Source organism: Zootoca vivipara, chromosome 3 (genome assembly GCF_963506605.1).
Source record: "Zootoca vivipara chromosome 3, rZooViv1.1, whole genome shotgun sequence".
NCBI lineage: Eukaryota > Metazoa > Chordata > Lepidosauria > Squamata > Lacertidae > Zootoca > Zootoca vivipara.
In genome coordinates, this window is record NC_083278.1 from 8714360 (window position 1) to 8728950 (window position 14591).

The window sequence follows — 14591 nt, forward strand, 5'->3', positions numbered from 1 at the left end:
TATTCATTTAAGCGACGGCACCAAACCGCTGCGCTCGTGCCTTCTGGCCGGACGGATGAGAGCGTGGCGACGCTTTACTCCGAAAGTGTCTTAAGAGGCGGACGGTTAACGGGAGCGGACCGGAAGTGCTGGGGGAGCGGGCTGCTTCTTCTCCTTCCTCGTTGCTCTGGGGAACAATGTGGCGGAGGAGCGTTCTCCTTCCCGGGAGCTTCTGTGCTGGCCTTCGCCCGGGAGCCTGGCTGCAGAGGGCCGTGCCTTGGGGCAGGTACGGCTGTGGCAGGTGGGAAGGCGACTCCCTACCTGGGGAGGCTGAGACTCGGCACTCCTTTCCCAAGGACATCAAAATTTCTCCCTCAGGATATGTGCAGGGTCTGTCTCCCCTCCCCTCCCCTCCCCCCGGATGCTGCTCTAGACTCTTTATTATTATTATTAATAATAATAATAATAAATTGTTGTTGTACTATGGCAGCGTTTCCCAAACTCGGGCCTCCATCTGCTTTTAGACTACAGTTCCCATCATCCCTAGTACTGCCAGATAGTAATCGTGGCCGTTGTAGTCCAGCAATAGCTGGAGACCCAAGTTTGGGAAATGCTGTGCTAGTGGAGAAGGTCTTGCACTGCCTTCCACTACTAATGTGTTGGGTTGGTTGAATCTGGGCCACAAGCACTGCAGTCTTGTTGTACGTGGTGCTACCATGTCTTCATTTGCCATGGGATTTAGGTTGTACAATAGAATTTCTGAGTGGCCAATATTTTAAAGGTAAAGGTAAAGGGACCCCTGACCATTAGGTCCAGTCGTGACCGACTCTGGGGTTGCGCGCTCATCTCGCATTATTGGCCGAGGGAGCCGGCGTATAGTTTCCAGGTCATGTGGCCAGCATGACAAAGCCACTTCTGGCAAACCAGAGCAGCACATGGAAACGCCGTTTACCTTCCCGCTGTAGCAGTTCCTATTTATCTACTTGCATTTTGACGTGCTTTCGAACTGCTAGGTTGGCAGGAGCTGGGACTGAGCAACGGGAGCTCATCCCATCACGGGGATTCGAACTGCTGACCGTCAAGCCCTAGATTCTGTGGTTTAGACCACAGTGCCACCCGCATCCCTAACCTAACCTAACCTACTTAGTACTTAAAATGGGAGCTCACCCCATCACAGGGATTCGAACCGCCGACCTTCTGATCAGCAAGCCCTAGGCTCAGTGGTTTAACCCACAGAGCCACCTGGGTCCCCGGCCAATATTTTATTCGCTTGTTAATTATGCTGTTTTAAATGTGCATTCTGCTGTTGACCCGCTTTGTAATGATTTATTTTGAAATCTTCAAGATAAAACATTTTAATTTCCTGTTAATTGTGTTGCTTTATATTTGATTTTCTTCAGTAATGTTTTATTCTGTGTTGTTTTATTCAATATTTTAATTTAGGTTGTAAACCCCTTTCAGATTAAAAATATAAAGTGGTATAGAAATGAGTAGTAGTAGTAATAATAATAATAATAACCCACTTTCCATATCATTTTTAGTAAGACGCACAAGTACTTAGGCACCAGCCCTGTTTTGTGTACCAAAGAAGATGACCCTACTCCTCCAGTCAATATCAAAGATACAGAGACTTCACCAAACCAGGAGAAGAAACTGCAAGCAACCACAAAAAAGAACTTGCTAAATATCATTAGTGAAATGAAAGTAGAAATCACTACAAAGAAGAAGTTCCAGATGTTGAAAGCCCAGAAGATTAAGGATCAAACAACAAACTTGCCAGAAAATATGGAAAGTACAAGCAGCATGTTCCAGAAAGCTACAGAAGACAAAGCTATGAGGTAAATCTCTGGATGTGTGTCTCATTCTCTTTGTCCATAAGTAACATGGATTTTGGAAAGTACATTCATTCATTGGGAGGTGTAGCTAAGAATGTTATCAACTTCCAGAGAAAAATATGGAATGCTTGATAAAAGGGCAACAATAGACTTGAGTTCTGTCCCTTTCAGACAGAGTGAACCACTTTTGTAAAAGGCTGAGAGGAGGGACCTCCATTTATGCCCCCCCTTTTGGTTTTTCTGTAGAAAGTTGCTTCTTTGTTGGTCAGAGATAATACTTTATGAACTATCCTCCTAGATATTGGCAATGCTGGTGTGTGAAAAAGCTGAGAGTGGGCATCTCCCACATTACCTCAGCAGTGCAGAAAGGAGCTATCCTGGTTAAGCTCTTCTATTGTTGGATTCTCAACATCCATCAACCCCAGCCAGCATAGCCAATACCGTAGTCAGGGATGTTGGGTGTTGCAGTCCAGCAATATCTGGAAGGTTGCAGGTTACCTAGGGAGATCATGTTGATATTTTAGCAGGTAGTTACGAACTTGAGTCCACAAAACATGCTTTCTTCTACTTTATTTGCCGTATAAAAATAGGCAGTATTAGAAAACGTAGTAATTACACAGTAGCTTTTCTAACTGTGTCTATTTTCATATAAATGCAATGTTGGAAGCATAAATACAATGTGGGAAACAATGAGCAAAGAAAAAATAGCACCTGTTCTTTTAATCTGTTTTGGCCCAGTATACCTGAAGGAGTGTCTCCACCCCCATCGTTCTGCCCAGACACTGAGGTCCAGCTCTGAGGGCCTTCTGGCGGTTCCCTCACTGCAAGATGTGAGGTTACAGGGAACCAGACAGAGTGCCTTCTCGGTGGTGGCGCCCACCCTGTGGAACGCCCTCCCATCAGATGTCAAGGAAATAAACAACTATCTGACTTTTAGAAGACATCTGAAGGCAGCCCTGTTTAGGGAAGTTTTTAATATTTGATGTTTTATTCTGTTTTTAATCTGTTGGGAGCTGCCCAGAGTAGCTGGGGAAACCCAGCTGGATGGGTGGGGTATAAATAATAAATAATAATAATAATTGTTGTTGTTGTTGTTGTTATTGTACCAGTAGTGAGACACTGAATCCAGAGCTTGTGGCAGCAGCCTCTACTGTTGCATCGTCCCTCCCTTTTGACCGGAAAAGGACAGTTTCAGAATTGGTTCAACTACTGAAAAAGCAGAAGGAAGTCACTGATGCACGTAAAAGCGGAGAAGTAACTGACATAAGGTTTGCAAACTACATGCTGTTCCCAATAGTATATTGTGATATTTGTCACACTGTTGGTCAAAAAACAAAGTGAAGGAGGTTGTTGATATTTGCTTTGTTTTGCTTTAAAATGTGTACCCTGCATTTGGAGATGAAGGACTAGAAGTGGCTTTATACATAGAAATTTTAGGTTTTCTTATGATGCTTTGAATAGGTTACGGTAAAGGACCCTTGGATGGTTAAGTACAGTCACTATGGGGTGTGGCACTCATCTCCGCTTTCAGGCCGAGAGAATCGGCGTTTGTCCACTGACAGCTTTTCTAGGTCATGTGGCCAGCATGACTAAATCGCTTCTGGAACAACGGGATACCATGATGAGTGCCAGAATGCACAGAAATGCTGTTTACCTTCCCACCGCAGCAGTTCCTATTTATTTACTTGTACTGGTATGCTTTCAAACTGCTAGGTTGGCAGGAGCTGGGACAAAGCAACAGGAGCTCTTTCCACTGCACAGATTTGAACGGCTTACCTTACAATCGGCAAGCCCAAGTGGTTCGGTGGTTTAGAGTTTAGACTACAGCGCCACCTGTGTCCCTAATGCTTTGAATACACAATATAAACATCTTATTTTTTGTTTTACCTGTTCAAGAGAAGCAACATTTAAACACAAATTTATATAGTAGCTTTGTCAGTATTTCAAAACCATGGCTGCTTCCTGTCTTAAGAGAAACTGTCACAAGCATGATGTTTGTGAACTGCCATATCACAATCGTGATTCACAGCCATTAGTTATAAGCAACTACTGCAAGATCTCTTTCCTCCTGACTCCAGGTTATCTCCATACTCATGGGGACCACATTTGTGCTATGAAATTTCATTCCATTTCTATTTTTCCCAGTTTCAGATAATCCTTTTAATAGTGCCTAATCTCCAGTCCAGATACTATATATTAGCAGTAAGAACAACAGTGCCTTGTGGCACCTGAAAGGCTAACAAAAAAGTTTAAGCTATGCCTTTGGAAGATATAATAGCAGTGTTTCCTAACTCAATGACATCCCCAAATTTTATTAGAATTCTCTTATTTCCCTCCTAACTGTCAGTAATAAGAATGATGCACTGGGCACTACTGGTTGCTCTTCTCCAAGTTAAATATTTGCCTGTTAGCAAAATCTTTTGGCACTTCTCCATTAGAGTTCCCTATCAAATAACACAGTGGCTCTGTTAATACCCACCAATCCCATTTTAAGTACTAAGTAGGTTAGGTTAGGTTAGGGATGCGGGTGGCACTGTGGTCTAAACCACAGAATCTAGGGCTTGACGGTCAGCAGTTCGAATCCCCGTGATGGGGTGAGCTCCCATTGCTCGGTCCCAGCTCCTGCCAACCTAGCAGTTTGAAAGCATGTCAAAGTGCAAGTAGATAAATAGGAACCGCTCCAGCGGGAAGGTATACGGCGTTTCCGTGCGCTGCTCTGGTTCGCCAGAAGCAGCTCAGTCATGCTGGCCACATGACCCAGAAGCTGTACGCCGGCTCCCTTGGCCAATAACGCGAGATGAGCGCCGCAACCCCAGAGTCGTCTGTAACTGGACCTACCGGTCAGGGGTACCTTTAGCTAGGTTAGGTCTATTGCACAACCCTCCTTCATAAGGGACAGTTACCTTTTCAAATATAAATAAGGGGATCACTGCTGTACCTTCTTAATTATGGGCTCATTCAGAACTTCATTTTGTGCTACACTTCCCGGGCACAGGTCCACACTTAAAAGCCCTGTGTCCAAACAGTTTGGTTTGGTTTTTGTCCCTGCCCTTTACTTTCCTTAGGAAAACCCATATTTTACTGCTGAATCAGAGCAAACGGCAATAGGGTTTGCCATTTGCTCTGTTTCAGCGGTAAAATGCAGGTTTTCCCAGTGAAAGTGCAGGGACAAAAAAAAACCAAACCCCATTTGGAAAGGGAGCTTTCTGTCAGTAAATTAAAGTCAAGCTGTTCTCCATTTGTAGTAGCATGTATTACCAGTGGGTGTCACTGCTCTACAGAGCCTTCATCCATCAGTTTGTTTTGCAGAACAGGAAGCACTGAATGTTTGCTAAATGGAAATAACAACAGTGCAGAATTTTGAGGAGGAATGAGGTTTCTCTCAGTGGAAATTATGGCATCATTTTACAAAAACATCAAAGGGTTGAGCTTCATTACAAACAAAATCTAGAATTTAGGAGACATACTGAATGTCTGAGCCTTCAGATTAAAGGTGATAGTTATTATTCCAAGATATTTATGATCTTTATAATCCAGATTTAAAGATCTGATGAATCCCACCCCGCAAGCAAGAAATCTGGGCCTTGTCTGTAACTTGTTGACTTCCAGCTCAGAGGTTTAGTCTGTCCACAGAAAGTGAGGCATGTTGCAAGGCAGTAACATTTTGCTTGGAGGAAAGAAGAGTTTATTTCAAAGGAGTTTGCTCTTCTTGTTACTATGGCTGCCAAGAAAGATGCACGGATAGCCACAAGATGAAGGAAGCAAACTGTACCATCCTTGCCAGGTCAACTTAACTGTGATGTTTTTTTCTGATTTGGTCATCACACTGACCACAAGTGATGACAACAACAAGAGTAGAGTCTAGCACTCTTGTTTTTTTCCACTGTCAAAACCTAATGCCTAAAATGATTGAATTTCATTTCATTGTTGAGTAAGGGAAGCATTCAGACATCATGCTGTGGTATCCTGGCTTTTGCTGCCATCTAGATATCCAAATCTGATACTTCTGGAGAAGTATTCTTTTTAAACATTTTCCAATAACGTTTTTGTTTTACAGTCAAATATATTCAAACCAGAAAGTCTTTTTGTATGTATATGTTTAGAATGATGTACACGTGGTTTGCAATCTGCTTACTGTCAGAGGAAAAAAATCATTATTGTGCCTCAACCCATTCTCTTTGCCTAAGTATTTATTTAAATCCTGTATAATTGTCATATCCTTACCAATGTTCTAGACAGCTCTTCATCATCATAAACCACCTTGGATCATTGTGATCTTGACACTTTTACTACAGACTCTCTTGCAGTTGTTTGAACTATGTGTTAAGAGGCAACTGCTTCTTGTTTGCTGAAGATTCAGCCCTTACATTAGTTGCCCTCATTGCCCTTCTCCCTCCCACACTCCCTATGGAGGGGAAGGAAGGGTCTCCCCTTTACCCTCAAAATACCCACTGAAGAGATGCAGTGTGTGGTTTAGCAATCACACGTTAAACGAAACCCTGCCTCCTAACCCACTTCTCTCTACCTTGTGACCACCTTGGCCTACAAATAGTGACCACTGAGGAGGCATTTTTCAGTCCTTGTCTGCTTACTTTTGTCAGCCATCACAATTAAATCTCCCCTTCATTCTCGATCCTGTATTGCATTTGTGTGCTACTGTCTGCTACCAGAGAAGACATGTGCCCCCATGCTTCAAGGTGTTCTGACGGACCAGTAGGATGTTTTACACAGACACCCATATTTTTGTGCAAGAATTAAGGAAGTGCAGCGCCTCCTATTCCCCCACCCCTCCCGATCACACCTCTATACACAGAAACCCATTTTACCATTGTGAGATGAACAAGTACAGTGGTACCTCTGGTTAAGAACTTAATTTGTTCTGGAGGTCCATTCTTAACCTGAAACTGTTCTTAACTGTTCTGAAGCACCACTTTAGCTAATGGGGACTCCTGCTGCCGCCGCGCCGCCGGTACACAATTTCTGTTCTCATCCTGAAGCAAAGTTATTAACCTGAGGTACTATCGGAGTTTGTAACCTGAAGCATTTGTAACCCGAGGTACCACTGTAAATGGTTTGAACAGGAGCAACAGAATATTGCACTGAAACTCACAGATCAAGCCGCAGGGCTCACAGCAAGGCTTTGATATGGTGGTGATAGTGGCAAATGTGGTTCACTTCTCTGCTGCCATTGCAGTCAGCAAGCTGTTGTTGACTGGAAACAATTGGGTGATGAGGGGCCTGCGAACTACCTGAACTGCTTCACTTGGAGAGGAAGTAATTTACAGGTCTTACCAGCCAGCCAGGTAGAGCCTAAGCCTGAGGCACTGCCTGCTTGTCACTCCTGCAGTTTTACTTTTTATGACCCTTGAGAATGTGTTGACTAGTGCTTAGGACTAGCTATGCCATCACGTATGGCTTAGATCCCTTTCTACACTTGAGAATTGGCTGTTTCAAAGTGTTCTGTGTGCTGCTTCCTTCACAAGTAGGAAGTTTTGCCTGGTGTAAAGCACTAATTCTTCTCAGAAGTTGGGAAGTATGTGTAAAGTCAAACTGTGTTGATGCAGCTGCACTGGTGAGAGAGTCCGTTTTATTGTATCTAGCCAGTGGATGACCGTGAATAAAAGGAAACTTTCATCTAAAATCATGCATAGCTCCACTGATTATCTGTCGCCATCCATGCTCAATTCAGTGTACAAGATTAAACTAACATGTCCTGCTAGAGAGGGCTCTTGCTAGTGCAATAAGGCTTTCCCCCTCCCCTCCCCCATCCCTATGCCACTCCTTGGTTCTGAGGTTTGGGGAGAATCTCCAGAACGAAGGCACAGTTAGAGGAAAGGGGGTATTGTTCTTTCTGGCAAGCTTAAATGTTTGTGATTGTTATAGCCCAGGCATCCCCAAACTGCAGCCCTCCAGATGTTTTGGCCTACAACTCCCATGATCCTTAGCTAACAGGACCAGTGGTCGGGGAAGATGGGAATTGTAGTCCAAAACATCTGGAGGGCCGAAGTTTGGGGATGACTGTTATAGCCCTATGCTGAATTCTTCCTAATACACTCTTACTGACCTACAATGCCCTTCAAAGTCTGCAATCTGCATATCTAGGGGAAAAAATTCTTCCCATGAATGTTCTCTTCCTTCTCCAGCTTTTCAGATCTGTTGTTAGAAAACAAAACATCATGGGAGGAAGAGCAAGGCTTTCTCTATAGCAGTCCAAATGTTTTAGAAGTCATGCCCTTGTAACATCTATATGTCTCAGTTGACATAGGAGGATGTGGAGGAAATCCATGTTCTGGTTCTAGTAGGAATTTTAGGGAGTGGAGTGCTGCTGTGGGTGATTGGTTCAGGGGTGTCAATGGTAACCTTAAGCATTTTACTGCATGCTAATTATATTGTAAATTGATAATTATTTTGTTAAACTGGGAAACAGGTGGGTGATACGGGATGTATGTGAGTTTTTTAATGTAACTTAATATCACAGGAAGGTAGTTAATGTGAAAAGAGTATTGCTGGGCTGTACTGAGCATGTTACTTTAATAGACATTGATCTTAATTTCAGCAACATCGTTGCAAACATGAAGATTGGGAGAAAGCCACCGGCACGGGATGCTGCTAGACCAACCAATCAAATTCGGTTTGATGATGATGGACGAGGTTATATACCTGAAAGAACACCTGCTGGTAGAATGAGAAGGTACTTCTCCTAGTGTTCCTTGGCATATTCTACTTCCTGATAGAAAGCATATTCGTTACACTCAAAAGGGGTTATATGGTGATAGTCAAATGCCAGTTGGCCCATTCAGTGAAAGATGCTTAGTAGGAGGGACTGTGCTGAGTTTGAGATCAAATGATTTCCAGAGCATTTGTTCTGAAAGACTTATCCTACAAACCCCCTTGGGTGTTAAGATCAGCAGAGAGGGGCCTTCTTGGGAAGTCCAATGCCCTAAGAGGTTTAGGTGCTGTTGACCAGGAGAAGGCATTCTCTGTGGCAGCTCCTCTGTTCTTGAATTCCCTCCCTACAGAGGTACACCTGCCACCTTCATTATATGAATACTTGGCCTTTGACACATGAGACATGTGTTTTGGGGACCCACCCTATTCCTGTGACTAGTTTGCTTTAAATTTATTTAATGCTGAATTTTGGATTGTTGCGAGTTACCCTGGGTCCTGGGCAGGTAATACATTTAATAAATAATAACAAATTCCTATGTAGCTCTGGACTCACTACCACTGAGAAGTGGAGCACTGTTTTGGCCTAAATACAGTTTTATAAACAACTTTTGAAATGTTAGTAGTCTTGGTAAATAACTTTACTTGCATTTGTTTGGAGAGTACAGAACAATGCAGACCATTGAATCCTGCCCTCAACCACTGGGAATCTTCTTATTCAACAAGCCCTCTGGTTTTTTGAAGTTTCATCATTCATTGCCTGTGCACTTGCAAGTGCATCTTTGTAGTCATAAGGACTAGGAGATTGTTTTGTTCATTAAGAGCAGGAACACAAAGTAGTATAAACAGGCTGTTCAGTAAGTGCATATTCTGGCATCACATTTAGAAACTCACCTGGGTTTGTGCAATACAGATTCACAGTGCTATTCCCAGTGGAACCCTAGCCAGAACACTATTACACTATTATTGCTATTTTAATATATCCCCCCCCTATTTTTTTAACCTAGAAAAGGACTGTTGTCAGGGAGAAGACTTGATATTTTTACTCCTACTCCTGAAACAGAAGAAGCACTTGAAACAGGTTAGTTGAAAAACAGTCGGAACAAAAAAGCAAACAAGATAATTTAATATAACAAAACTCAACCTGTGGCAATACAGTGTTGTCCTAGGGAAGTGGCTTGTGTGCTATGTCTCCGTAGCTTAGAAAAGATGAATTTCTTAATGGAATCTGGTTCTCAAAGCTGCTTCACTGTAAAGCGAATAATTTTGATGCTGGAGAGAATTAATAATTGTGTGTGAATCTTTGTGTGCAGCTCAACCTTTGTGGCGATTTCATTGGTATGTTTTGGGCGGCCAGCTTAAAGCCGCACATCTATGTGGTTCAAAAAGCTGGGTTTGCAGTCAACACTGCACATTCCGGGCTGCAAAGGAAGAATTGGAAGCACCCTTAGAGCATGCTTCTAACTCTTTCCTTTGAAGTTGGGTCACCTGACATAATGATTGACAGGTGATTGTTGGGTGTGCGGTCTCACCCTCTTATCAAACCCCGGTCCACAAGACGTGCGGGAGCTCAGAATCTGGGCCATCAGTTAGCTGTTGTTCACCATCCTGGCTGTACATAATAGAAATAAAGCTCATTGAACTTAGTGGACTTTTTACTATTTACTAGAGGATTGTGCCAAAGAAAGCTGCCAATTTTCTTATATTAGTCACACACAGTTAACACAATGTGTATAAAATTTGTCTAGAAGTGCTAAATACTAGGTTTTTTCCCTCCAATCTGAATTGGGGAAAAATATATGATTTATCAAATATTTGATCCTAAGTTGTTGTAAAGGTTTGTTTCTGGGGTTAGCTGGGATATTTTTTTTTTTTTTAGGGGGGGTTCTTGAGGACATCTCATCAACCTCCCTCAAGCTCTTTCACACTTTTGAATACATTCAGTTGCTTACATGTGGAATTCACAATCCACAAAATCTGTATTGCTAGAACTGCCCAATTGTATCCCAGCTTTCTTAGAAGAGAGAAGGATGAATTTCCTGATACATTATTTTGTTTCCGGGTAATTAAGTCCTTTGACGTTTATGTTGAACTAGATAAAAAAAGGTAAAGGGACCCCAGACCGTTAGGTCCAGCCGCGGACAACTCTGGGGTTGCGGCGCTCATCTCGCTTTACTGGTCGAGGGAGCCGGCGTACTATATATCGTGGACCTAATTCAGAGAAAATGGGGATCTTTCATTGGGACTGAAGCATATAGCAATGACAATTTTTTCTATATTGTGCTCCTGTTCCATATAATAGTAATAATAATATTATAATAATTTATTATTTATACCCCGCCACTCTGGGCGGCTTCCAACAAAACATTAAAATACAATAATCTATTAAACATTAAAAGCTTCCCTAAACAGGGCTGCCTTCAGATGTCTCCTAAAAGTCTGGTAGTAACAGTGATATCGAGCAAACAGCCATTCCCTCTCATACCAAATTCTGAAACTATTGTGATTTCTGTTAATCCAACCAGTCATGAGGCTAGTAAAGTACAGGCAACTCTGTGGAAAAAGGAGAAAAAGCTTGATAAAGAGGAATTTGAGTTAAAAAAGAAAAAGGAGGAAAAAACCATGTGCTGAAAAGGCAAATCCTTGTTTTTAACATTATGACCTGAGAATAAATTTGTTTTTATAAATCTGCCACTGAGTGGGTTTATATTGCAGCAGCACAAAGAAGCAGCTGTTACAGACTTTTGAAGCTGCAGCTCTTCTGGCTTTTGTTAAAGTTAGCAATCCTGATTGTTTTTTGTCATCTCCAGCCAGCAGCAATTGCATGGCAAATGTTGGCTTGTTGGCTTATTTGTTTCCATTTGTAAATAGTGGCACCACCAACACTTTGGGATCTGGAGCTTGCTAAAGAAATAGAAGCTGTCCGTCAGAAAGGACCTCAGAATGGCTTTGAGGAGATGATACAGTGGACTAAGGAGGGGAAACTATGGGAATTTCCAATCAACAACGAAGCAGGTATGTGCCTTGAAAAGTTATTGGCTTTTCCGGTTTTGCTTTCCTTGGCATTTCCCTGACCTGGTGCCCTCCAGAAATTTTGGACTACTGTATAACTCTTCATCAGCTTTAGCCAGAACAGGGCTTGGTGGGAGTTGTAGTTCAAAATATGTGGAAGGCACCAGGCTGGGGAAGGCTTTACCATACTAATTTATCAAAGATGTGAGGAATTGCTCTTGGAAGTTTCATACTAGGTTTTGTTTTGTTTTTATAATCTTTACGGGAAAATATGAGGTATAAAATTATAAGCGTACAAGGCAAAATAAGACATGAAAAGAATAGAATAAAAGAAAATAACACCTGTGTAAAAAAATAACAACATTATTGTAGTTAACCTAAACTTAACCTAATGCAGTGTTTATAAAAATGAATTTCAAATATCATAAAATTTGTCCATGGCTAGTCTACGTTTGTATGCAACTCGTTCTTGTATTGCAAGTTTGTACGTATCTTTTATCCATTCATTGAAGGGAGCTCAACACACAGTACTTCCAATTACCAGGAGCAATGCAGCAGAGCAGTGGTTTGCCTCAAAATACTTTAAAAGCCTTTCTTCCCCCTAACTAGTCAGTTGTTATACTGAATTGTAAAGCTGTTTTGCATTTTAAAAGAATAATAATAATTAATAATAATAATAATAATAATATATTATTTATACCCTGCCCATCTGGCTGGGTTTTCCCAGTCACTCTGGGCAGCTTCCAACAAAATACTAAAATACAATAGTCCGTTAAACATTAAAAGCTTCCCTAAACATCAATCTGGCTTTTTAAAGTTAAGGGATATCAATTAATATGGATAACTTAAGCTTTTAAGCCATTTAGTGATGCATTTTCTAATTCTGGTGTTTTGCTAAATTGCTTTAATGAAACAAAATTCCTAGGCATTTCGTGACTTGGTCAGAGGATCTTTAATTCTTGGTGAAGCAAATTAGTTCTGTGACTGGAATAAATTACATAACTCAATAAAACTGATTGGAGTAGCTCCACTGAAATCAATGGAATTCATGTTAGTCATGACTCAGTCCCATTGATAAGTGAGTTTACTGTAAGTATGGATTCCACTTTATATGTATTTTGCAATTTCAACATTTTCTGGGGCAAAATAGTGGTGGCAAGGAAGGGGATGGTATATATGGAAGATATATATTCCACTAAACTTCTTCTGTGTTCATTCTCTGGCTAACGGCTTAACTGTTAATTTTGCAGTGATCTAACAGTTATTGTGGTTGACTTTGTTAGGACTTGAAGATGATGCGGAATTTTATGATCATATATTTCTGGATAAATACTTGGAAGACTTCCCTAAGGAAGAATCAATTCGCCATTTCATGGAACTTGTAACCTGTGGACTTTCCAAAAATCCATACTTAAGCGTTCAAGAAAAGGTGGAACATATAGCATGGTTCCGGAATTACTTCAAGGAAAAGGAAGAGTTGCTTAAGGAAATTGAAGAACATCGGAAGGAAATCTTGCTTCAAATGGAGAATCAATCGAAGTGAAAACTTCTAAAAGAAAATCATGCATTTATGTAAATACATATTGGACAGTTACAGAAGCTAATGTGGAAAATATATGAACTGATAAAAAATATTATTAAAACCATTGGTCATGGCTGTTATTTTAGGAGAAGATGGTGGTCAGCAATTCATCAATACCAAAATTAGGCAACAACTTCGTAATTCTTTTTGCAGATTATTCTCCATAATCTTTGATGCAGTTGACATGGAAGTGGATCAGAGAAAAGGTCCAGCTTGTATTCACATCATAAACCTGACTGATAAAACTTCTTCCAGTGAGATATGAATGGTATGTGTATCTTGAAGGCCATAAACAACTCCTTTTGTTTCCAGAAAAACTCTAGTAAAACCACTTAGATTTAACTTTGATTTGAATACCCTCATCCAAATTAACCATCCTTGCCAGAAACTGGTTCTGATCAAAATTTGCTGTTCCAGGGTCTGATAAATATAAGAAATACAGCTGTGTGATCTCACTCATCTGTATATCTGTATAAAATAAGGGCTACTGCCCATGCTTGCATTGCTTGCCAACTCTCCCAACCCCTCATACCAACTCATTCCTCCCTTTATACCAGGCGTCTGCAACGTTTTCTGCCCATGGGCCGGAGGATTCCCACGGACTATCGTCCATGGGTCAGACATGGACCGTACAGGCGCAGAAGCGATTTCCGGTGCCGCGCTGCCCATGTCCCAAACACCGGAAATGGCTTCTGCGCATGTCCGCGGCTGCACAGAAGCTATTTCTGGCACTGTGGACATTTTGGAAATGGGCAGCGCAGCACCAGAAATCGCTTCTCGCATGTCCGCGGCTGCACAGAAGCGATTTCCGGTGCTGGCTGTCCATTTCCAAAATGTCCGCAGCGCGAGAAATTGCTTCTGTGGCTGCGTAGACGCGATTTCCGGCGCCACTTGGCGAGTCACTGCACTGTGCCAGTTTGCCGCAGCGCGGTGGGACTTACCGAGTGGGCGGCCCATGGGCCAGAGGTTGCCGATGCCTGCTTTATACCTCACAAAAATGTCCCATCTCCTCACAACTCCAAGTCCCTATATGTTTTCACAGTTCCTCTATATCTCTTCATCCCTGTTGTTTAAAACACAGTTGTTCAAATAGCCCAATTTAAAACCTCTTTTGCTCCCCTACCACAACCTGACTTCATGCAATTCCAGGATTGTGATGTGGTCCTACAATTCCTACAATGGGGCTGTGTAATGATAGCCTTACATTTTTATTTATATAGGAAGATAATATAGATAATGTATATAGGACGCGGGTAGCGCTGTGGTTTAAACCACTGTGCCGCTTGGACTTGCCGATCGGAAGGTTGGCGGTTCGAGGCCCCGCGATGGGGTTAGCTCCTGTTGCTCGCTCCCAGCTCCTGCCAACCTAGCAATTCGAAAGCACGTCAAAGTGCAAGTAGATGAATAGGTAAACGCCGTTTCTGTGCACTGCTCTGGTTTCGCCAGAAGCGGCTTAGTCATGCTGGCCACATGACCCGGGAAAACTGTCTGCGGAAGCAGACAAACACTGGCTCCCT

At 42.1% G+C, this 14591-nt stretch overlaps 1 protein-coding gene across 3 annotated transcripts; it reads left to right on the forward strand.

Annotated features, from left to right (window-relative positions):
* The first annotated feature begins 100 nt into the window (after positions 1-100).
* On the forward strand, positions 101-13752 carry MRPS31 (mitochondrial ribosomal protein S31). Of its 3 annotated transcripts, none has more exons than XM_035110212.2 (7): positions 101-280; positions 1521-1817; positions 2927-3082; positions 8371-8505; positions 9488-9561; positions 11352-11495; positions 12776-13752. In XM_035110212.2, the coding sequence occupies exons 1-7, from the start codon at positions 177-179 to the stop codon at positions 13033-13035; spliced, it is 1170 nt and encodes a 389-aa protein (XP_034966103.1). In that variant the 5' UTR covers positions 101-176; the 3' UTR covers positions 13036-13752. The 3 variants fall into 3 exon arrangements, with proteins under 3 accessions (XP_034966103.1, XP_034966102.1, XP_034966104.1); XM_035110211.2 differs by having other exon boundaries at positions 102-280; positions 2924-3082; positions 12776-13747; XM_035110213.2 differs by having other exon boundaries at positions 102-265; positions 2924-3082; positions 12776-13482.
* The last annotated feature ends 839 nt before the right edge of the window (positions 13753-14591 follow it).

Coding starts and splice junctions, on each gene's coding strand:
- MRPS31 (XM_035110211.2), top strand. CDS start 177: ATGTGGCGGAGGAGCGTTCTCCTTCCCGGGAGCTTCTGTGCTGGCCTT. Junction 3,083..8,370: donor GGAGAAGTAACTGACATAAG/GTTTGCAAACTA, acceptor TCTTAATTTCAG/CAACATCGTTGCAAACATGA. Junction 11,496..12,775: donor TCCAATCAACAACGAAGCAG/GTATGTGCCTTG, acceptor TGACTTTGTTAG/GACTTGAAGATGATGCGGAA.